This window comes from Lepus europaeus, chromosome 12, assembly GCF_033115175.1.
Source record: "Lepus europaeus isolate LE1 chromosome 12, mLepTim1.pri, whole genome shotgun sequence".
Classification (NCBI taxonomy): Eukaryota; Metazoa; Chordata; class Mammalia; order Lagomorpha; family Leporidae; genus Lepus; species Lepus europaeus.
The window spans coordinates 3,055,929-3,079,827 of NC_084838.1; the positions used below are offsets into that span (position 1 = coordinate 3,055,929).

A 23,899-nucleotide genomic window follows, 5' to 3' on the forward strand; every position below is an offset into this window, starting at 1 on the left:
GCTCTGGAGGAAGTGAGACTTGGGCTGGGCCGGAGTCTGAAGGTCACTTGCGCCCAGGGCACGCTGCTCGCTGCTCGAATGGTTGTGGTGGTGGAAGCTGGCGGGGGCGTGTGGGTGAGGGGCCCTGGCTTTGGGCAGCCTTGCTGGGTGGCCAATGTGGGCAACTGAGCGCCCGCTCCCTGTGCCTCACCCTGCCTGTCCCAGGGACCCCCACGGAGCAGTGCGACCTCACCCAGCCTGGGCCCCCTCCGGTGTGTGCTGTCCTGGGGGGACAAGGGCCTCCCAGTCAGACAATGGTGAGGAGCGGCTTCTGGGTCTTTGAGGAGAATGGCCACAGGATTGAGACTGGGTGTCGGAGGCCAGGGCCAGGGTGAGGGTCCCTCCCGCCAGCCCCCTCTCCAGCCTGGAGGCAACTTGCAGCCCGCTTTGATGTAGCGAGGAGCGACTTCCAGCACCACCGAGGAGCAGGGAGTAAAAAGAGCCCGCACCCCGATACCCCACCCCAGCCCCGCGGCGGGCCGCGGCGTGAGGGACAAACGCCGCAGCCACCCGGTCACTCGGTCGGTTCAGCCGCTAGGGCCACAGCCAGGGGCGCCCAGAGCGGGCCGATTTCAGAACGAGGCCTCCCTACGAAAAGAGAAGCGGAAAACAAACAAAGCAGGAAGACAGAAAGGGAGAAGCCGAGAATGATCTATGTACTTCTCCAAAACTTAAAACAGAAATCAAAGGGAAGCTGAACTGTTTTAAGTTTTGACAGCCGCGGGCCGTTCTGTTTGGTTGCTCTATTTATGTTTTCCTTTCCTTGATGGATGCATTGAGAGTCGCATCATGTAATCGGGAAGAAAAATGTTCCGTGCCCCCCCACCCCCGCAGACCCTTGTTCCTTCCCGAGAACAGATGAAAACGCCAGCTCCAGCGACTTCTGTTTTGATGTATATTTCATAATCTCTCATTGATTGTAAGTTTTATTTCCATGTCAATAAAAAAAAAAAAGTGGTATTGTAATAAATGAGTAGGAGTTTAACACAAAATGGCGGCTGACCTGTCAGCGCCTAGCAGGGGGGTAGAGGAGCAGGAAGTGGCTCTAGAAGGAGGCGTCTTAATAAGGCCCGGGGTCCACTGGGGACAGCAGCCAGGGGCTGCAGATCCTGCTCCAAGCTGGGAGGCTCCGCCCTGGGTCCTCCCGCCCCTCCTCCCGGCAGCCTGGGGGGCTGGAGGACAACTGGCTCTGCGGTGACATTTTGGGGGAACCTCAGCAGGCTTCCCCTCCCCCAGTGGCAGTGGAGGCGGCGGCAGCCAGTGACAGGCGCCTGTCGGTGCCTTGGAGAATACAGAGAGGGGTGGGAGGGGCGTAGGGAGTGGGCTCAAGGATTTGGGGGCACATCAAGACACAAACACACAGCTGGCTGGATTGGGGGGAATTCGGACAACGTGGCAGGAGAGGGGGCACTGGACAGAGAGGGAGGACGAGGGCACCCTGGGGGAGACCGGGCCAGGCCAGGGAGCTGCCAGGGCTGTGGCCGTGTGGGTCTGGCAGTGCTAGGTCTCCATCCTGATCATGCAGCCCAGGGTGGCAGAGTTTTGTGGGGTACGCAAAACAGGCGGGTCCTGAATGGCTGAAAATCTGCTTGTTTGGGCTGTTGTTGTTTTACTGACTTTATTTATTTATTTATTTTTGAAAGGCAGACTTACGGAGAAAGAGAGAGAGACTGATCTTCATTCGCTGGTTCACTCCCCAAATGGTTACAATGGCTGGGGCTGTGCCAGGTGGCTGGGGCTGTGCCAGGAGCCCAGAGCTTCTTCTGAGTCTCCCACGTGGGTGGCAGGGGGCCAAGCACCTGGGCCATCCTCCGATTCTTTCCCTGGCACATCAGCAGGGAGCTCGATCGGAAGTGGAGCAACCGGGTCTTCAACCAGAGGCGTATGGGATGGCAGCGTCGCAGGCATCAGCTTGACCCTCTGTGCCACAGCGCCGGTCCCTTGGACTGTTTTCTTAAAACAATTGGATATGTAGAGATTTGGAGCCTGAGCTGTTGGGATAAGGTCTCAGCGGCAGTGGTCTGTGGCCCCCTTATAGAATGGGGGCCACAAGTGCTGCAAGGAGGGTGCCTCTGCCCCTGGCTCTCACCGCCCCTGACACCCCATCTTTCACTGTCCCCATGAAGCCAATGCCTTCTTCCAGCTTCTTGAATCAAGGGTGTCTTCCTGGGGCCGGCACTGTGGCTAAGCCTCCGCAAGCCAGTATCACATATGGGCGCCGGTTTGTGCCCAGGCTGCTCCACTTCTGGTCCAGCTCCCTGCTAACGGCCCTGGGAAAGCAGCGGAAGATGGCCCAAGTGCTTGGGTCCCTGCACCCACGTGGGAGACCCAGAGGAAGTTCCTGTCTCCTGGTTTTGGACTGCCCCAGCTCCGGCTGTTGCAGCCATTTGGGGAGTGAACCAGCTTAAATGTCGCTTCCCTGGGGAAGCCCCTGACTCCGCGGCCCCAGCTGGAACTCCAGCCTTGTGATCACACACGTTTTCCCTCCGGGCCCCCAGGATCGTGTGGGTAGTGGCTTCTGCCATGGCTCGCCCAGCTGTGTGCTGGTCGCGTGGGCCCAGGCCAGTCTGTGACGTCCCCCGGTCCGGCCCGCAAGAGCCCTTCAATGCACATCTCTGGAAAGTTTGCACGGCTCAGTGCCAGTGGGTGGCACAGACGGCCAAGGCTCCTCCCAGGCCTGTGCCACCCAGGGCAGCTGTTCTAGAACCAAGTCTGGAATCTGTTCCCAGGTTCTCCTGGGAAAGCCCTGTCCACCGTGGGCCCCAAGGAAGGTCAGATGGAGCAGGAGCAGCAGAACCAGGCGACTTCCTGCCTCGTGACTACGGCAGGTGCCAGCAGCCTCGAGGGTGGAAGACTGGAGGCTAATGGGGAGGACAGTCCAGGGGCAGCCCGGAAGAGGCTCCCTCACCTGTTCTCTGGCCTCACAGCTCCTACCTGCCCCAGAGGGCTGAGGCAACTGACCCCAAGGGCCCCTTCCAGCCCCGGTGTTCTCTTTCTGGGGCACCCCCAGCTCCCTAACATCTCAGTCCATGTCACCCGGATCCCCGACTTCTCGATCCATGTTATCCCGGCCCCCGTCATCCCCCACTTCTCAATCCACACGGCCACCTGCTTTGGCTCAGGGAAGCAGAGCCACATGGCAAGACGGCTGTGGAGTGTGCCTGACCTGGGCTCCCATGTCAACCCACCCACTTGTTAGCCGTGTGACTTTGGGCGAGGACCTCACCAGCCAGTTACTGGGTTGGTGTCAGGTATGAATCCTCGGTGGCCCTTGCACAGTAGGCCGCACCAATATCTTTGGCAAGAATGAGCGGCAACTGTTACTGGAGTTGACGTCACCTGTCCCACCTCCACCCACCCCATCCCCTAGAGACCAGCTCCTGTCCACTTGTCCACAAGCTTTCAACCAGAACAACCAGAGAGAAGCCGCTGGGCCCTGCTGCACACCCTGACGACCCCTGGAGGAAGCGTCGCGGGGTCGGGGTGTGGGTGGGCCCTGCTGCACACCCTGACGACCCCTGGAGGAAGCGTCTCGGGGGTCAGGGTGTGTGTGTGTGTGTGAGTGGGTGTGTGGTCCTCAGGAGGCTGAGCTGCACCAGATACCAGGAATGGAAAATATTGGAGGAACGCCCTAATCAAGGTCAAGGCCTTGAACCAACCAACACGCACACACGGCAGCCCACCGAGGCCCTCCTCTGTGCGTGCTCCTGTCTGCAGGCCTGGAAACGGGAACTGCTGTGGCCCTGTGCTTGGGAGGGGAGCGTGGCTACAGGAGAGATCTGAGCGCCAGGGAGGGTGGGGACGTGCGTGGAGGGAGGGTCGGGTGGGAAGCATCACTGAGCACACTGCTAGGTCTGGCATACGTGGAACGTGTCCACCTTATACCAATAAAAATTTTTTTTTAAATTTTTATTTATTTATTTATTTAGACAGGCAGAGTGGACAGTGAGAGAGAGAGACAGAGAGAAAGGTCTTCCTTTTTGCCGTTGGTTCACCCTCCAATGGCCGCTGCGGACAGCACATCTCACTGATCCGAAGCCAGGAGCCAGGTGCTTCTCCTGGTCTCCCATGGGGTGCAAGGCCCAAGCACTTGGGCCATCCTCCACTGCCTTCCTGGGCCATAGCAGAGAGCTGGCCTGGAAGAGGGGCAACCGGGATAGAATCCGGCGCCCCGACCGGGACTAGAACCCGGTGTGCCGGCGCCGCAAGGCGGAGGATTAGCCTGTTAAGCCACGGCGCCGGCCAATAAAAAAAATTTTAAGAAACAGATCTGAGGTCCCGGAAGGCGGCTGAGGCAGGTGACCGAGAAGGGGACGGGGCTGCATTACCGAGGCAAAGACTTCACCTACGGCCGTCACCGCTGCCTGTGAGCCGTGTGCGCTCGGCTCTCCGCCTGGGAAGTGACCAAGCTCCACACTGCGCCTACGCCTACGCCTACAGTGGATCGTTAGAGAATTAAAAGTGAGAACACCCCGACGGAGAGAGGGCTCCGGTGATGCTCTTGATCCGACTTACAAAACAGACAGATCTGGTGCGGCCGAATAATTGTCCTGTTCTCTGCACAAAATCAGGAATGCCGGTCAGACGCGCCACGGCCGCTGTGAGCGCGTGCAAACCGGTACAGACCAGCCTGTAATTACCAAAATGGAAAGAGAACGGCGTTTTGCACTGAATGACAAGCGCTGAGCGGAAATCTAATTTGGTCTAATTAAGCAGCCTTTTGTGAGGATTTGTCTTTAGATGAAAAGCGGGAGCCAAAGAGATCTAAATGCAAATGAACTCCAGCATTTTGGTTTTAAAGGGCCAGGCGGAGGAGAGGCCTGCTCCGTGCGAGGCCTCCTGGCTCACCCTGGGGCCACCCTGGGCCCCATCTGCCTCGCACTTGCCTTACCCATCATGCTGTTTGTTTTGGTTTGTTAGACAGGACACCGCGTGCCACCTTATTTTGCCCAAAGTATGAAAAGCCACGGCGGGGTGGGGGTGCTCCCTGGAGGAACTGGCTCCTTTTCCCTGAGAATGTGCTTCTGCAAGTCTGTAGGGCTGAACACACACACAGCGCCGTCGGCACTGGCAGCAATGGCGGGACCGATCCCGTGCCTCGGTTTCCCTGGGAGGCTTGAGGCTGAGGAGCCCAGCTTTTCCGCCGGGTCACAGGCTCGGGCATCCGACCCAGGGAGTCTCTGTGCCGACTCGCCCCAAACTCAGACGCAGGTGTGAGCCCTCCGGGGGTCCCCAAGACCACTCTCGGCTCCAGTAATTTGCTAGAGGGGCCCCCAGAACGCAGGGCCGCTGGGCTGATGGTGGGTTACAGCTAAGGACACGGGCTATGAGCAGCTGAGGGATGAGCGCCTGGGGTGGGGTCCAGGAGACACCACCTGCCCCTCCCTGGGGAGTCCCGGTGATGACGAGGACGACGATGACGTCATCGTTGATGACCTGAGACCACACGCCTCGAGCATTCCTGGCTGTTGGGGAAGCTGACCTGGGCGTTGCAGGCCAGGGTTTTTACATGGACGTCATCATCCAGCCCCTGCAGGGGTGAACTGACACCGTGTGACCCAGGACCCCCAGAGAGATAAAGACCCTCCAACCAGGCAAAACATTGCCCAGGCTCGGAGGTTGGAGGTCACCCCCCGACTGGGACAGGGCCGGTCTTTCCTCTGGACCGTGCAGGGTGTGGACAACCCAGGCTGCTGAGTTCACCCCTGGCTGTGCCACGGCCGATTCGTTCCTGCCAGTCGCCGCCGGTGACTGCCAGACCTGCTTAGGTCAGGGAGCTAATAAGGGAGAAAAAAAAAATTCCTTCCTGTGGATGCCACAATTCTCCATCTTGGCATTTCATTCTTTGCTTTTTAAGAAACTGGACTTTGGGGCGGGCAGTGGGCATCGCAGCACAGCAGGTTAAGCCACTGCTCGGGCTGCCCCCCTCCTGGGGTGGGGTCCCACCTCCACTTCCCATCTTGCTGCCTGCTGGTGCAACTGGGAGGCAGCAGCACACCGTGGCCCGAGGCCTTGCACCCCTGCCACCCACACGGGAGGCCTGGATGGAGTTCCAGACTGGCCTGGCCCCAGCTCTTGCGGCCATTGACAGGGTAAATCAGCAGGTGGAAGATCCTCTGTCTCTTTTCCCCCTTTCCCTCTATCACTCTGCCTTTCACTTTTTTTTAATTGGCTTTGTCATCTTCCAAACGGACGAGTTGGGGGCATGAAAGAGCAGGTGATGGCCCCCCAGCCTGGTCACCGTGGCCACTCCTCCTTTGTGGTCAGTGGAAAGGATCAGAGTGCCTGCCCCAGACCTGTCTGAGTTTGCACCTGCGTTTGGCCCAGCTCCCTCCTCTCCCAGGTGTTCGCCCTGAGCACTTACAATGCCCAGAGAGGGGTCTGGGAGGAGGGACCCACACCAGGCAGCTTGGAGCCTCCTGCAGGGGGAGAGAGCAGGGTGGGGCTCGGCTCCCCCGGCCCTGAGTGCAAGCAGCTGATTGCACTGGCGGCTGCTATGCGCTCAGTGCCCGGGCACTCCCGGACCCCTTGGTTTCTCCCCATGTAAACGTGCAGCCCCCAGCTGACCTTGTCCTCTTTCCAGCTTTGAGTCTACATGGCGCCTGTCATCAACTCCCCATGTGTTCTACTAACGCATCCTCTCTTCCTCCCGTGCTGTAAGCCTCGTGGGGCAGGCACCATCACCTGTGTCCTGTACACTGCCCTGTCCCCATCTAGTATAGTGCTCGGCACATAATAGTTGCTCAGTAAATCTTTGTTGAATGAATGAATGACTCCATGTCATGGCCTGTGAGGCAGGTTAACTCTAGTCTTCGCTTTATAGATCCCTGCTTGGAGAGGCTACTTTGTGCCCAGGGTCAGCCAGCCAACCGCCAGAGGCAGAGCCTCGAGAGTGGGGGTGCCGGCCTCTGGGCTGCCGCCGGCTGGCGCCTTCCATCCCTGCCATCTTCCTGGCACAGAGAAACCTGACACAGGTCACCGAGGCGAACACAAAGGCTCAGGCCATGGGAATTCCCAGGGGGCTGTGGGAATTGATGTCACAGCCAGCGCGGCTGGAAAGCCCTCGTCCCGGCCTCCGACCCCCGGCCCCAGCCACTGTGTCCACGTCCTGTGGCTGTGCAGCAGGTCACCAAGCCCAGGGAAGCCTATTCTCTCACTGTCCAGAGCCAGAACCCTGATGTCGAGGCGTGGGCAGCGCTGGCCCCTTCTAGGGTCCCTCTCCTCGCCTCTGGTGGCACCCAGTGCTCCTCGAGGCCCCCTGGCTAGCGGCTGCCTCACCCCATTCTCTGCCTGTTTTCACCTGGCCTGTCCCGATGGGGCTGTGTCTCAGATCTTCCTCTCCTTTCTCTTATAACAGACCCGAGCCACCGGGTTGAGAGCCCTTCACAAAGTTCATGAAAATGGAGTTAGAAGGCAAGTTTATTCCAGTGCAACGCTGAACCTCGTACATAGCTTTTTATCATCTGCGTTTTCCATGAACTTTCTGAAGACCCCCTGTGGGTCCCTGTGGGGGACACGATTCATCCTCTAACATGATATTATGACGTGTCCCCACCTCCCACAATCACAAGCACACAGGGCAGAGATCAGCACACAACAGTCCCAACCGCACGGAGTGGGCACAGCCCAGTGCCACATCCGGGGGACCAGACACATCTGCTGGGACTGACGTCAAGTCCGAGTGGGTGTCCCTTGTGGCAGCTGACGGGGACAGGGGAGATCAGAGCTTGAAGTCACAGAGGCTGGAAGAGCTCGCGCCCAGCCCCCCAGCAGGTGGGGATCCACGGGATGAGACAGGAGAGGCAGGGGTGAGGGCTGAGTTGGATGGAGTCCTGGGCCCTTGTGCAGAGCGTCCGTGCAGAGACCCTGAGCAGTCTCTGGACAGAGCTCCAGGCAGTGGCGACCTCCGAGGAGGACACGGAGGCGGAGCATCAGGCTACGTGGGGCATCACAGCAGGTGCCCGTGTCGGAGGCTGAGGGGAGCACAGGTGTGGCAGCTGGCCCAGCCAACGGCGGGAAGATGAGCTGTGGGGCCAGCCCCAACCAGGCCGTGGCTTTGACAGGCGGTAGGGAGCCGTGGGCGGTTGCTGGCCAGGGGTCGTGGTATGATCGGTGCTATAGCTCAGGAAAGGACTGGTGGTCAGCACAGGGGCCGGGGAGACGGAGCTGCAGGTGGGCGTTGGGGGGGGGGGGGGCGGGGGTTGGCTCTGCACTCTGTAGTAGGCAGAGTGACACTCAGGATGCTGGAGCCCTCCCGTGTTGTACGAGACCACGCGTCTCCTGCGGTGCCTCTGCTCCCCCTGTGCCTGCACGAGCCCCCTCCTCCCTGCCTCGCTGCCTTCCGCTCTCCCTGGACCGGCACACTCGAGCCTGGCAGGCACTAAGAAACTCAGCGAGGGTCAATGCCAGTGCCGGAGCAGGTCTCCTCCCCTCCCAGGCGTCCGGCTGTTGCCACCTGGGTGCTGTGATGTCACTCGGTGCAGACCAGCCGCAGCAGAGGGGCCCGTGGAGAAGGAAGGCAGCGGTGTTCGGCTGAGAAGTTAGGACACCGGCATCCCGCACCAGGGCGCCTGGGTTTGATCCCCAGCTCTGGCTCCTGACTCCAGCTTCCTGCCAATGCAGACTCGGGGACAGCAGGTGATGGCTCAAGCGATTGGGTCCCTGCCACCCACGTGGGAGACCTGACCTGAACTCCTGACTCCCGGCTCCTGGCCGTCGTGAGCATCAGGGGAGTGAACTAGTAGATGAGAGCTCTCTCTCCGTTTCTAACAGATACGATAAAATGATAAAATAAAGCCCACAAGAACTAGACGTCTGCTCTGGCCCGGATGTGTGATGTGATGATACCTGGGGAATCTGGCCCTCTGCCTCCATCTCACAAAAGCTTGATTGGAAAGGTGAGCGGATGCAGTGCAAAGGGTGGGGCCGGCGTCGTGACGTAGCAGGTGAAGCCTCCGCCTGCAGCGTAGGCCTCCCATATGGGTTCGAGTCCAGGCTGCTCCACGTCCGATCCAGCTCCCTGCTAATGCACCTGGGAAAGTGGCAGAGGATGGCCCAAGTGCTTGGGCCCCTGCACCCATGTGGGAGACTGGGATGAAGCTCCTGGCTCCTGGCTTCAACCCTGCCCAGCCCCAGCCATTGAAGCCATTTTGGGAGTGAAACAGCAGTGGATCAAAGACTTCTCTCTCCATCTCTCCTTAATTCTTTCAAATAAATTTAAAAAAATTAATAAATCTTTTCCCAAAAAAGGGCAAAGGACAGCCTCATGTTTGCTTGGGAGCTCCAGGCCTCGAGCTGCAGCGGGTAACAAAAGCCTTGTGGTTGGAGTCATCTCTATGCCAACAACAAAATGGTTAAAAGTTTGGGTCTGAAATGATGTATTTCCTTAATGTAAAACAACCTCAGAAGGACCAAGTCTCCTCACTCTTCTACACCAGAATTCCCCCAAGAAATCAAATATAATCCTCTTTAAGAGGCTTTAAATAATTTTGAGCTTTCTTATTGACTTATTAAAATGCAGCTTAAAACGCGCCTTCAATGCAATCCTTTTACAAGGGTCACGGATATAAAATTTGAAAAACTATGATCAGTAGATCAGTGGGAGAGACACGAGCAATCAGAGCCAAGTCTGACCATCTCAGAGAAAACTTCCTTGGCCTTTCCTGATGCCCCCGACCCTCGCCCGGCCTGCCCTGGGTCCTGTGCCACCTGGCTGACCTTCGTCTGAGCCTCAGCCCTGGGTGCCCCAGGCACCAGCCACCAACACCCATTGGCGTCTCCCTGTGTCCCACCCCAGCAGCTTTCTCTGTGAGCTCCCTCTGATGCCAGTGACTGAATTTCTTAGATACACCTGAGGCCAGGGTTGTGGCGTAGCAGGCTCAGCTGCCCCTTGCAAAGATGGCATCCCGTGTCAGGGCACCGGCTTGAGCCCTGGCTGCTCTGCTTCCAGTCCAGCTCCCTGCTGATGCTGCTGGGAAGGCAGTGGATGGTGGCCCAAGTAACTGGGCCCCTGCCATCCATGTGGGAGACCAGGATGGAGTTCCAGGCTCCTGGCTTCAGCCTGGACCAGCCCTGGTCATTGTGGCCATTTCAAGAGTGAACCAGCGGATGGAAAGTCTCTCTCTCTCTCTCTCTCTCTCTCTCTCTCTCTCTCTCTCTCCAAATCTCTAAAAGAAAAAGAAAGGAAGGAAGGAAGAAACTCCTTGTCATGAGCGTCAAAGAACTTAGAGTATTTCAGAGGTGGCCTTTGATCCCTGGATATTTGAATAATATGCCCAGCAATGACCCTGAGAGCCGCCATATGTGTCCCACTCCATTTGAGCGCTGCCCCTTCCTGGGATGAGTGGATCCACAGTCACAGTTGGATGACTGCATGTTTGAGTGGATGATGGATGGATGGATGGATGGGTGGGTGGAAGGAAGGGTGGGTAATGGGCGGATAGATGCCCAAGGCCTCCATGAGTGTGTGACTGCCCAACAGAAACCCAGACAGAACAGGAACTTGGAAAAGCATCCTTCCAGTGCAAAGCATACATGGGTTCCCTATTTAAGCAAAAACCACAAACCCTTTTGAGAGACAGAGCACGATCTATACACAGCTGTTGGGAATGCACACGGGGGCTCCCTGACTGCACCCCAAGCGGGACATAGTTTCGGGGTTGTCAGGGGAGGACCTGATGTGATCACAGGAGGCGTGTCCACAGCTCCGAGAGGGCCATGACTGGCAGCCGCCCTGCACCTGTGCCAGGGGAACCTCTGGTTTCCACGCGTCCAGTGTGCCTTGGCACCTGCCACTGCAGACACGGGCAGTTACCCTGATGGGTGAATTGTCGGTCAGTTCTCAGGCTCAGCGGCTACAACCACCTGGGCTGAAATCCAGGCTCTGGGACTCCCCGGCTGGACAAGTTCGGCCCAGTTACACTGCCCCTCTGTGCCTTGAAATGGGGACACCAAGTACTCACATTTTCTGAGACTCCAATGTGGGTCCAAACCGGAAAAACACCATCAGTTCCGTATGGTTCAATACAATGCAATGTATTGAAGACAAAGATACAACTAGTCTTTTGAAGCAAGTCACATGACAGCAGGCCCCCACAGCTTGTCATTTTCCGAAAGAGAGAAAGAAAGCAGCACATGGTCACTGACAGCGATGGAAGCTGCAGGCAGCGGGCGCTGGCACTGTCGCCAGATTTAGCCAACAAAAATGCAGGATGCCCAGGAAAATCCAAATTTCCCATGGGCAATGACTCACGGTGTCATCCAAGTGTGCCCCCAATACTGCATGGGGCAGGTTTACTATTGCAGAGAACATAACTTATTATTCATGGTTTGTCCGAGACTTGAGCTTAATTGGACGTCCTGCGTCTTATCTGGCAATCCCAGCCAGGTGGGGACCACCCAGAGGGAACCCCAGTCCACCCTCAGTGGGGCTCCAACGGCTGCTGTCACCCTCTTCAGAAGTGATTCCGAATCGAGCCATGACCCAGGCACATTATCAAGTGATTGGGGGGGAGGGGGCTGCATCTTGCAGGTGACAGTTACACCCCCCTGGAGACAGACAGCTGCTGCCAACAGACAGAGCTCACGTTAGCTGGGCTGCCTGTGGCCGACTGCGTCTCCCATCACCAGCCTACCTGATCTAAAGCACAGTGTAAAAGATCCCAAGGGGGAAAGACAAGAAACGCCAAGAAGGGGCTTTATGAGTCTGTGCAGGACTGAGGGTGCGGCTGTTGTCCTGGTGTGTATGGGGGGGTGCATGTAGGGGGTCCACACAGCAACAGGAGGAAGCAGGTGGCCTCGCTGCGGGCAGGCAGGGGCCCTGCGGGGTGGCACTGGTGGCTTCTGCTGCGGGCTCCTCTGCCCGCCGGGGAGTTCCCGGAGCTGGGTCCGCAGCCACCCCCTGCCGGCTGCTCTGCGGGACCTGCCCTGCAGATCATTTCCTGCTGCGCTTGATGTCACAAATCCTTTAAGGCCTCTGGCTTTCCTAACCTATTACATCGCTCTAATGGTCTCCTGGGACTTCTGATCACCTGCCTCTGTGTGAGACTGACTCGCCCCCCAGGCGTGGGCCCGTGGTACTTTAAGGAGTCCACGGAAATGTGTTAATTTCTTTTCCGAGTGGAAAGAGAAGTGATAATACCATTTCTAATGTTTTTAATGGGCTCAAAAAGCAAAAGGGCCTGGAGCCAGCGACCAAACGGACTCATGGGGTGGCCCAGCTCGGGTGCGTGTCCCCTGGATTCAGCAAACGCTCAAAGCACTCGCTCTCCCAGGGAGCTGCCCACGCTCCTCTCAAAGGAATAAGCCTCGGGGAGGCATTCGCACGAGGGTTAAGAGGCCACTTGTGACAGCTGCATCGCGCATCAGAGTGTCTGCTCCAAGTCTCGGGTCCCCTGCTTCCAACCCCGATTCCTGCCGGTGCATCCGGGAGGCAAGGGTGACAGAATGAGTGCTGGGCCCCTGCCACCCACGTGGGAGACCTGGATGGAGCTCCAGGCTCCTGGCTTCGGCCTGGCCCAGCCCTGGCTCCTGGGGAGTGAGCTATCGGATAGAAATGCTCGCTCGCTCGCTCTCTCTCTTCCTCTTTCAAATAAAATGAAAGTAAATAAATAAATAAAAATGTAAAAGGAATCAGCCTCCATCTTCCAGGGCTCTCCTGCCCAGGAGGCGCCACACATTACAGAGGAAAGCAGGCCGGGCCACTGCCCCACCACGAGGACGCCACGGCAGCTGGCGGAGGGGCAGCGCCGGCACAGCAGTCCTTGCAGTTCAAGTCCCAGCTGGGGATGGACCCGTGTGGTCCCGGGCTCTGCAATTTTGTGAGTGACCGAGGCAGTGGCTGGGGAAGTGTACCTGGGACCACCCTGTGCCATTTCCACCACTTTTTCTGAACCTGCGGTTATTTCAAAACTTATAAGAACAATGTTTTAATGGGCCAGTGGAATATCCTTCCTGCGTGCCGAAGGCACCGAGGGGCTTTTCTGGAAGCCGGAGGCGCCCTCCCTCTCCCCTCCTCCCCGGCGCTGTTCAGCTGCCGTGGTATTTTCCTTCATTATCCAGCGCCTCGGAAGTAAACCTCTCTAATTTCCTACACCGCAGCTATTTATTTAAATGCTAACTCGCATGATGAAGTGATAATCCGCGCGCGCAGGAGATAATTTATGAAGCATTTAAATTAAGAGGAGCAGCTAATTGGGAGCATGTGTCTTGTAAGCCTGGCTAACACCAGAAAACTACAAATTAGCAGGGAATGGAAGGTGTGCTCGTCTCACCCTCACCTCCTCGCGCAGGGCACCGGGGGGACCATCTTGGTGCTGGCACATGCCCCGGCCCTCCGTGGCTGCAGCCCCGCTCTCCAGCCCTCACAGCCACCTCTGTCTGGCCAGGGGCTGATCCCCGCTCCGCTTCTTGGGCCAACAAGAGAGCATCATTTATTTAAAAAAAAAAAAAAAAAAAAAAACAGCTTCTCAGGGCCCAGCGCTGCAGTGTAGTAGAGCTTCTCACGGGTGGTGCCTTCACGTCCCAGCTGCTCCTCTTCCAATCCAGCTCTCTGCTCTGGCCTGGGAAAGCAGTGGAGGATGGCCCAAGTGCTTGGGCCCCTGCACCCGCATGGGAGACCTGGAGGAAACTCCTGGCTCCTGGCTTTGGGTCGGCCCAGCTCTGGCCATTGTAGCCATCTGTGGAGTGAACCAGCAGATGGAGGACCTCTCTCTCTCTCTCTCTCTCTGTGCCTCTGCCTCTCTGTAACTCTGCCTTTAAAATAAATAAATAAATAAATCTTTTTAAAAAATGACACGTTGTAGATATTTTTATTTTATGGATGTTTTGCCTCTTCTACTGGAAAAGGGCTGCCCTGGTTTGTGCACACAGGCAGAGAGCGAAACCTCAACACACGCGTGCTGTCTGTATGTACGCACGTGTGTGCACGTGTGCACTCCCACACAAGCGCGAATTTGTGTTCGCTCACTTATTATTTCCAAAGCTGCTATGAGAAAGGAACTGGGGATGGAGCCACAAACAAAGGGGACGCCATCGTCCCTTGTCACATGACACTTAGATTCTAACAGCGAAGGCAGAAACCACAGGACAAAGCGTTTAGCTGCCCCTGTGACTGCTGGCCTTGGTCTGGCCCAGCCCCAGCTGCTGCAGCCATTTGGTGAGTGAACCAGCGATGGAAGATCTCTCTCTCTCCCCCTTTTTACCTCTCCCTCTCTGTAACTCTGCCTTTCAAATACATAAATAAATCTTTAAAAAAAAAAAAAAACAGAAAATAGCAAGGGCTGGCAGGGCTTGGGAGAAATAAAACCCTTGTGCACCACTGGCGGGAACGTAAGGTGCAGCCCGTGTGGAGAGCAGCACGGTGGTTGCTCCAATAAGTGAGCACCGAATGGCCACGTGACCCAGCAGGGCCACCAGGTCGATGTCCAAAAGGAACGAAAGCTGAGACGCGAGGGGACAGTTGCACCCCGAGTCCCTGGCAACATTATTATCTCTCAAAAGTCAAAGGGTCCATCCAAGAGCATCAGGCGGAATATGCCCACACCTCGGAGTGGCACTTGGCCTTGAAAAGGAAGGCAGTGCTGGGGCTGGCGCTATGACGCAGCGGGTTAAGCGGCCGCCCGGGGCATCCACCCCCTGAATGGGAGTCCAGTTCGTGTCCCAGCAGCTCTGCCTCCCGTCCAGCACCTGGGCAGCAGATGACGATCCAGGTACTTGGTGGGAGATCTGCTGTCACTCCCCAGATGGCCACAACCGCCAGGGCTGGGCCGAAGCCAGGAGCCAGGAGCTCCATCTGGGTCTCCCAAGTGGGTGGCAGGGGACCAAGCACTGGGTCATTATCTGCTGCTCCCCAGGGGCGTTCAGCAGGGAGCTGGGTCGGAAGCAGAGCATTCTGATGTGGGATGACACTGAGCTACACCGTCAGCTCCCCGAAAACGTTAAGCACAATGAGAAGTTCATGGAACATGGGATTAAAAGATAAATTTAGGGAACAGGCACTTAGAGTAGCAGCTCAGACGCCCTCAGCCCCCATTGGAGTGACCACGTCAACTCCTGGCTCTGCTTGACTCCAGCTTCCTGTCGCAGACCCTGGGGGGCAGTGGCGATGGCTCAAGTCATTAGGTTCCTGCCACCCACGTGGGGAACCCGAATTGTGTTCCTAGCTCCCAGCTCTAGCACTCCGCAGCCCCAGCCACCACTGGCATTTGGGAAGTGAACATGCAGATGGGAGCTCTCTGTCTGTCTCTCTGTCTTGCACTTTGCTCTGCTTCTCAAATACATTTTTAAAAATAATATCAACTTATAAGTTTATTTTGGTGCAAGAAATTTTGAAATTCGGGCATCATCTTTTCATGATATGCATTTCCGGGAACTTTTTGAAGACCTCTGGTATACATGGCTTTCAAAAATTTTTTTGCATCAAAATAAACTTACATTTTTAAATACGTTACTTTTATTTGAGAGAGAGGGAGAACGCTGCCATCCACTGGTTCGCCACCCCACCCAACCCCCATAAATACGTGAACTGAAGCTGGAAGCTCAACCCAGGTCTCCCACACGGGCAGCAGGGACCCAAGACCCGGAACCATCACCCCTGCCTCCCAGGGTGCACATTAGGAGGACGCTGGAGTCAGAAGTGGAGCAAAGACTGGAAGTCAGGGGCTCAGATCTGGGTTGCTGGCATCCCAAGCTGGTGGCTCAACCACTAGACCAAACACCCAACCCAAACTATCTTGCAGCCGCGTGGTCCATGAACTCATGGCCGCGTCCTCACATGTGGCGTTTGCTGGTTTTGCCCTCACCCAGCAGCTCTGGAGAAGGACACTGCAGCCGTGGGGACATGCAGGACACAGGCTGTATTTGAAGACAGGCACATCTGGGCTGAACCCCTGAGCTCTGCCTGGTGCTGCTTTTTTTTTTTTTAATTTATTAATTTATTTGAAAGGCAGAGTTACAGAGAGGCAGAGGCAGAGAAAGAGAGAGAGAGGTCTTCCATCCGCTAGTTCACTCCCCAAATGTCCACAACGGCCAGAGCTGAGCAGGAGCCAGGAGCTTCCTCCAGGTCTCCCATGTGGGTACAGGGGCCCAAGGACTTGGGCCATCTTCTACTGCTTTCCCAGACCACGGCAGAGAACTCGATCAGAAGTGGAGCATCCGGGACTCGAATCAATGCCCACATAGGACGCCGGCACTGCAGAGAGCAGCTTTACCCACTACGTCACAGCGCTGGTCCCTGGTGCTGCTTTATAATGAGACAAGTCATTTGACCTCTTCCAGCCTTGTTTTCCGGTGGAGAAGGAAGGACGCAGGGCGAGCTCCCGGGAGGACCCTGCATAGGAGCAGCCCAAAGGCCGGCCCGGGGCGGGCACCCGGTTAACTGTGGTTCCCAAAATGCTGCCTGCCAATACAAGGTGCTTGTGACGTTCTTGGTGCTATGTCCTGGGCAATATCGATTTTGTTTGCGGTTAGTAAATAAGAAGCCAACCTTTGGGCAACCCAACTGCTAGGATGAACATCCAACCGCTGCAGTATCTCTTAATTCCATTTGCTTGAATTTTCTTAAATTTTATTTATTTACCTATTGGGGGAGGAAGAGAGGAGAGGAGAGAGAGGGGGAGAGAGAGAGAGAGAGAGAGAGAGAGAGAGAGAGAATCTCCCAGCTGCTGGATTTGCTGGTTCCTTCCTCAAATACCCACAACAGCTGGGGCTGGGCCAGACCAAAGACAGGAGCCAGGCAGGGAAACGGGAACTTGAGCCGTCATCTGCTGCTCTCCAGGACGCAGGTTAGCAGGGAGCTGGACTGGAAGCGGAGGCGGGACTCGAACCCAGGCGCCCGGGTATACAGCCCGCCAAACGCTCCGCAGCACAACTGCCCCACTTCCCTTCCACGAACTCCTTCAAGCCCCCTCATTCGATCCCACATCTGGAAAAGCTACAAGAAACGGAGAGAGAGGGACGGTGGCATGTGCTTCCATGTCTTCTGGGGTGACTCGGATCAGTGCAGGAGCTGGGGCGGGGGCTGGGTTTCCGCTCTGTGTCCCGGGGGCACGCGCCCCTCTGCCTGGCGCCTGTACTGAACAAGGCCACTGGCTGAAGCAGCCAGCTCAGCCAGGGGACGGGAGCCGCACCGTGTGGCAGGTGCCTCTCTGAAATGAAGGAGCGAGAGTCTGGATACACAGACTGTTGCGAGCCGGAGAACGCCGAGCCCTCTCCAGGCTTCCTCCATGTGTCTTCCTGCTTAACCTTTGCAGAGGAGACTGGGAAGCACCACAGGGCATTTAAAAAATGCTCGCTGCGTTCTCAAGGGCGCAGAGCCAGGGAGAAGCGGCCGCCGCTGCCGCTCTGTGCCGCCCGGGGAAGCGGCGGCACAAAGGCTGTCCCGGAGCGCCGCGCAGCAGCACTGCCCGCACACACCAGTAATTGCCTTGTTACAGCCATTGGTGTCATCGTTCATCGGCCAGTGCCGGGAAGGGCCCCGGGGAGCAGCTCTGCCTGCGCTAAACCAACCCCCGGCACGACAACCCCCCGCAGCCTTCCCTTTGCCGGCCCGGGAGAATAAATCCTGCGCGCTCTTTGCTGAATGATCATGAAGACATGATTAAAGTTCTAGATTTATGGCTTCCTCGGGCTCCAGGAATCAAGCTGCTGCCGCTGTCGCTGCCGCTGGAAGCCGGCTCCGCGGGCTGCAGGGACCACGAGGGGTCCCCGAGCCGGAAGGTGGGCAACAGAAGCATGTGCGATGAACACGGGCCAAGCTGTAGTTGGTGGCACTGGGCTGTGCTGGGGGGTGGGTGGAGAGGCAGGCGAAAGTCATGCCCTGAACCCTGCTTGTCCCTGGCCACGTACCTCATCCCCACGTGTGCGTTTTGTCTGACCCGGAAACAGGGGGCCCCTCGCCAACACTTCCTGGTGCACCTGCTGCCTGCTCAAGACCACAGCGGTCAGAAGTGAAGGTCCACGGCTGCTGTTTTGGGAGCCAGGCACCGGACAGCACTGACCGTGTGCCAGGCACTGCGGTGGCAGCTTTGGGTCCATGAACACGCCTGCATTTTTTTTTGACTGATTTTTTTTTTCAGGTGAAAAATCACGTAATACAAAATTTCCTGTTTTAAAGCGAGCAATTTGGTGACAGGACATTCGCAGTGCTGTGCACCCAGCACCTCCAATGGATGCCAAACCTTTTCTACCCCACACACGTCCAGCGGTCACGTGTCATTCCCTCCTCCAGCTCCCCAGTCCTAGAACCATCTGTCTCCGTCTCCGTGGATTCGCTGATTCTACATGTTTCCGTAAGCACAATCATCGCACGTGTGGCTTTCACATCTGGTTCCAGCGCCCAGCGTGGTGTTGTCCCGGTCCACCCGGGCTGCACATGGATCAGAAGTGCCTTTCTTCTTACAGCCAGGTAAAGCTCCATGGTGCACACGGCCACTTTTGGGTGTAACTGTCCCTCCGCCGCAGCAGGTTCAAGCAGGTGCTGTGACCAGTCCATCCCCCAGAAGCGGAAATGGGGGCTTTGAGAAGGCGGGTCCCCTACCCAAGGCTCCGGGACATACCGAGTAGAGGCAGTGGGTGTGGCCCAGCGTTGGACCTCCCAGCTGCCCAGGAATTGGGGGAGGGGGTGTGTCGGGGGATGGGCAAAGGCAGAGAGGGAGCAGCACCCACAGGAAATGAAGGCGGGGACTGTTCCATCCCACTCCACCTGAATCATCCAGAAAAAATCTCAGTGGATTTTAGGGGCTGCCAGCTCAGGAAGCCCTGTGTGCAGGTGTCCTGTGTGGGAGGGTATGGACAACCCAGAGAAGTAGAGCCAGGGCCGGCGCCGTGGTGTAGCCGGTAAAGCTGCCGCCTGCAGTGCCAGCATCCCGCATGGGCACTGGTTCGAGACCTGGTTGCTCTACTGCTAATCCGGCTCTCTGCTATGACCTGGGAAACCAGGAGAAGACAGCCCAAGTCCTTGGATCCCTGCACCAGCATGGGAGACTTGGAAGAAGCTCCAGGCACCTGGTTTTGGATTGGCCCAGCTCCTACTGTTGCGGCCATTTGGGGAGTGAACCAGCAGATGGAAGACCTCTCTCTCTCTGTCTCTCTGCCTCTCTGTAACTCTGCCTTTCAAATAAATAAATAAACCTTAAAAAAAAAAAAAAGAGGCTTCTTGAAGGTCTTGAACATGCACACACGCACTTGTCCAAACTCACACACAAACACATGTGCACTCACCAGAAGCACATTCAGAGACACACACACTCACACAGAAACACATGCACACTCACACGCAAATACATACAATCTAACACACACAGAACACACAATCCTCTAACACACTCATGCACATTTGCGTGTAATCTAGCACACACATACACACACAATCTAACACATGTACATAAATCTAACAATATACATACATACACACTCTAACACACATATACACACTCTAACACACTCACACACATGCTGCGTGTTCTAACATACACGCACACGCTCTAACACGCATACACATACATGCACACACATACATGCACGCACACACACCCCTATCCGGCCAGGCTGCACCGCGTGCACAGGGACAAATGGGACAACCCCAGGGTCACCACAGAGCTCCTCGCAGGACAGCAGCCCCGTGCACCTGGACGGCCTTCTCACTTTTACCGCACGGGAGGTGCTCCTCCGGGAGCCAGCCTGGATATCAAGTCCACGTGCATCCTCACCCCCCACACACTCGGGGAAAGAGTGGGCCTCTGAAGAGCTCGGTCGCGTCAGGATGTTCCCCATACTGTCACCTGCTTGCACACACCTCCGGTGTGCAGTGCTGGCCTGGGTGAGAGAGCAGCGGCAGGGACGACCGCAGATGTAGCCCAGAAGGGGCCTCTGCTCTCGCCCCTCCCCAGAGCCTCCTCTGCCCTAGAAATGGAGCTTCCTGTCCCACTGGCCGGGTCTGACGCCCAGGATCCCCGTGAGCCTCGTGGTGTCCTTCCTGGTCAGAGCAAGGGCAGGACGCGTCCATCCAGAAAGTTCCCCCGACAGGCGGACAGGGCTGAGCTACACGACACCAGTTCCTCCAGCTAAGTGCCTCTGCCCCGTGTAGCCCTGACCCCCCAGGGGAAGCGAATGTGTTGTCCGCCGAGCTAAGATCAGCTTTCACAGGCAAGACCCACCGGCCGAGAGCAGGGAGATGAAGCCACAGATCCTGACGCGGTGGGTGAGGTCAGCGGGGCCTCCCACGGCACCTGCTGGGTGGGCACCCGCCAGGTGGGCACAGGGGGAGAGGCATGTGGGCAAGGCAGCAGTGGAGAGCTTGTGGCTGCTGCCGGCAGCGGCACGTGAGCGTGACCCCGGGATGTTTCTGTTCTGATTTAAGGCCTGGCGGGATTTTCATTGCCTGGCTCTGGATCGCAGGAGCACGCGAGGCCGCCGTGAGTCGGGAGCCCGGCGCCTCCAGCCCAGCGCTTCCCTGCTGCTCTCAGCTGCAGAGAAAATGGGACCATAAACTATGAGGAGGGAGGGAGGGAGGGAGGCCGGCGGCGGCCCTGACTGCGCCTGGGGGACTCGGCCCCCCGCAGCCCGAGGACGGGGCGAACCCCAAAGCAAGGGCGCAGACCGGCTTCGGGAAGGAAAGGGACGTTTGCGGCCGGTGCCCGCCTCGCCTCTTTATGCTCCATCCCTTCCCTCTCTCCACCTGCCTCCCGGAGAAGGCGGGAGCAGTTTGTTTTCGGACGACTGGAGGAGCCTTGAAATATTGCACAGGTGGCGCGCGGAGCGCTCCCCACGGCCCTGCCCCGGCGGCGCGCGCACAGACATAAAAAGCAAACACCATCAGTAACCTGTCGCCGGGACCCAGCAACAAGGCGCCCGCTCTTCTCCCTGCCGGGGCTGTTAGCCGCGATGTATTTCTCCCCGCACTAAGCACCATCTTTCCCAGGGCCGCATTACGATGATTTATAAACCCCATTTCTGGGGAGAACGAATAGATCAAAGTGAGGAGAAGAGAAAAGCAGACACGAGCAGCTGGAGGAAGATATTGAAGCATGAAACAAAAACACAAATGAAAAACTAGGCAGTGACACGTCGCGCTATTCCTCGCTGTACTTTTATCAGAGAGAAATAATAGCAGAATCTTGGTTTTAATCCCCCCCCCCTTCCAAGATGCAGCCCTCCTGTCAGTTCCTGCGGCTCCCAGGCCTCTGGCGGGGGGAGGGCTTTGCCACCAGGAGGCTGTAGCCTCAGCCTCGGCCTCCTCTCCCTCACCGTAACTGGGGGAGGGGGCAGGGGACCTGTCTGGGGGCTGGGGGGCTCGGTTGACTCCTGAGAACTTAAGGGGGATTGCCCTGAGCTGCTGTCACTGGGCGGCTGGCGAGGGGTCTTTTTCTTTTTTAAAAAAAGATTTATTTTTTATTTATTTGAAAGGCAGAGTTACAGAGACAGGATAAGACAGAGAGAGAGAGAGAGAGAGAGAGAGAGAGAGAGAGAGAGAGAGAGGCCTTCCATCCGCTGACTCACTCCCCGAATGGCCAGGAGCTTCTTCTGGGTCTCCCACATGGGGGCTGGGGCCCAAGGACTTGGGCCATCTTCAGCTGCTTTCCCAGGTGCATTAGCAGGGAGCTGGATCAGAAGTGGAGCAGCCGGGTCGTGAACCGGCGCCGGTACGGGATGAGAGTGTTGCAAGGGGAGGCTTAACCTGCTGTGGCGCAGTGCTGGACCCTGAAGGGTCTTTTCCAAGATCTGCTGGCGGTAGGGGATGCTGGGCATTCGGGGTAGCGGTTAAGACACCTGTGTCCTGTAGCCGAGTGCCTGGGTTTGAGTCTCTTGGAGGCAGCAGCGAGTGGACGGGTCCTTCCATCCCTGGGCCATTTGGGGAGTGAACAGCCGATGGGAGGCCTCTGTCTGTCCATCACCCTGCCCTTCAACTAAATAAATAAACCCACCCAGGATCTTTTTTTAAAAATCTCCAGCTGGTTCTGTGGGCTCCTGTGACCTGAACTAAGGGGTTTCTTTACCTGCTTCTGTTCCGGGAACTGCAGGCAGGCCAGGGGCAGGGTGAGCTGCACGGGGCTCTCTGTTAATGAGACCCTGTGCACGTGGACCTCAGAGACCATGCAGCAGCCAGGGCTCCTTGCACCCACTGGGGGATTTTTTCTAGAAGGTTCCACGGAATACATGTCTGGAGTCTGAGTGGAGGCTTCAGGCAGCATCGAGCAGGTTCTCAGGAACCATCATTAGCGGGGGTCAGCCCTGACCTGCAGGGGCCAGGGGAGGACAGGGGAGGAACAAGTGCCACACAGAGAGGCACGTGGCGCTCAGAGGAGGCGACACAGGCCAGGCTTCCTGAAGGGGGTGGCCTCTGAAGTAGCTCTGGATGGAAAGGCACTCATGAACCACCAGGGCCGGAGTCCCTCCCTGGTCACCTGCATGGAGCGGCGCTCCTGCCACTCACCGTGAGAACTGTCAGGGCAGAGCCGGCGTCGTGGTGCAGTGGGTAAAGCTAGTGCCACCTGCAGCACTAGCATCCCATGTGAGCACTGGTTCGAGTCCCCACAGTTCCACTTCCAATCCAGCTCCCTGCTGTGGCCTGGGAAAGCAGCGGAAGATGGCCCAAGTGCTTGGGCCACATGGGAGACCAGGATGGAGCTCCTGGCTTGGCCCAGCCCTGGCCATGGGAGCCATTTGAGGATTGAGTCAGCAGATGATCTCCCCTCCCCCACCCTGTAACTGCTTCCCAACTAAATAAGTCAATCTTCCATTAAAAGCAAAGAAACATTATTTCCTGGTCACTTCTTTCTTGTCTTTTCCCACCAGGGTATCAGCACCAGACAAGGACCACATCTGTGCCACCCACAACACTTTCCCAGCACCTGGGCACCAGGAACCAGGAGCTGGCACCCGGCAGGTGCTTCTGAAAAATCCAGTGAGTGCGCAAACGTGTGCCAGGTGCATCCCTTGTGCTTCCTCGGGTAATCCCACAGCAACACTCCAGGCTACGTGTGACTGACTCATTTCACAGATGGGAAAGCCGCGTGGCGACATGAACTCGCTGAAGGTCACACAGACAGTAAGTGGTTGAGGCCGGATGAGAACCTGGGCCTGGGGGCCTCCAAGCCCACATGTGGCCCCCGCCGTGGCCTCCTCAGATCCTCAGGTGAGAACTCGGGGCCCCTCACAGGCCATTGCACTGCTCCCACGGCAAGGCCCCCCACCCACCCACAGCAAAGCACTCGTGGGCTTGGCTGCAAATGCCGAACGCCATGGCCAGGAGCAAGGCTGCTCCCTGAGGCCCTGACACCTGTCCAGGCAGAACCTGCAACCAGCACAGACGCACCTGCTCCGGCCCGGCACATGCTAAGCCTCGGCACACACTCACTGATTCACTCCCTTTTAAAGGCCAACCCCAGAAAACAGAGGCCATGCCGGGCGGAGCAGGGGCGTCATTTGCATGTGGGGGACAGGACATTTTGTGATGTCTGGGTGCCCAAAATGATCACTCCCTTCAGATGCAAAGGGATTTTGAAGACAGAGTCTGAGCATAGGACTTGGGTGGCGAGCACGGATTCAAGTCAGGGATGGATGACGTCAACAGACCACCCCCCCCCCCCCGGTACCTGACGTCCACCAGACGTCACCACCAGACAGCCGGCCCATCCCTGTCCACACAGTGTCGAGGCTGTGATGGCCTTTGCTATACTTACAGGTAACTCACTTTCTTTTTTAAGAAAATGTTTATTGGAGCTGGTGTTGTGGCATTAACAGCTTAAGCCACTGCCTGCAATGCTGGCATCCCATATAGGTGCTGGTTTTGAGTTCCAGCCGCTCCATTTCCCATCCAGCTCTCTGCTAATGCACCTGGGAAAGCAACAGAGGAGGCCCAAGT

The 23,899-nt window shown here is 57.2% G+C and overlaps 1 protein-coding gene across 2 annotated transcripts in view; it reads right to left on the bottom strand.

Annotated features, from left to right (window-relative positions):
• Positions 1-23,899, bottom strand: part of CFAP77 (cilia and flagella associated protein 77) — a 131,979-nt gene that overhangs the window by 64,716 nt on the left and 43,364 nt on the right. The window contains exons 2-3 of one of the 2 annotated variants that reach the window (XM_062206873.1): positions 5,320-5,333; positions 2,249-2,276 (exon numbers count right to left, since the gene is read on the bottom strand). The exons of the other annotated variant lie outside the window; for it this stretch is intronic. Coding sequence (XP_062062857.1) covers positions 2,249-2,276; positions 5,320-5,333 — 42 coding nt within the window. The remainder of the gene's footprint in view (positions 1-2,248; positions 2,277-5,319; positions 5,334-23,899) is intronic. 2 annotated transcript variants of the gene reach the window in all.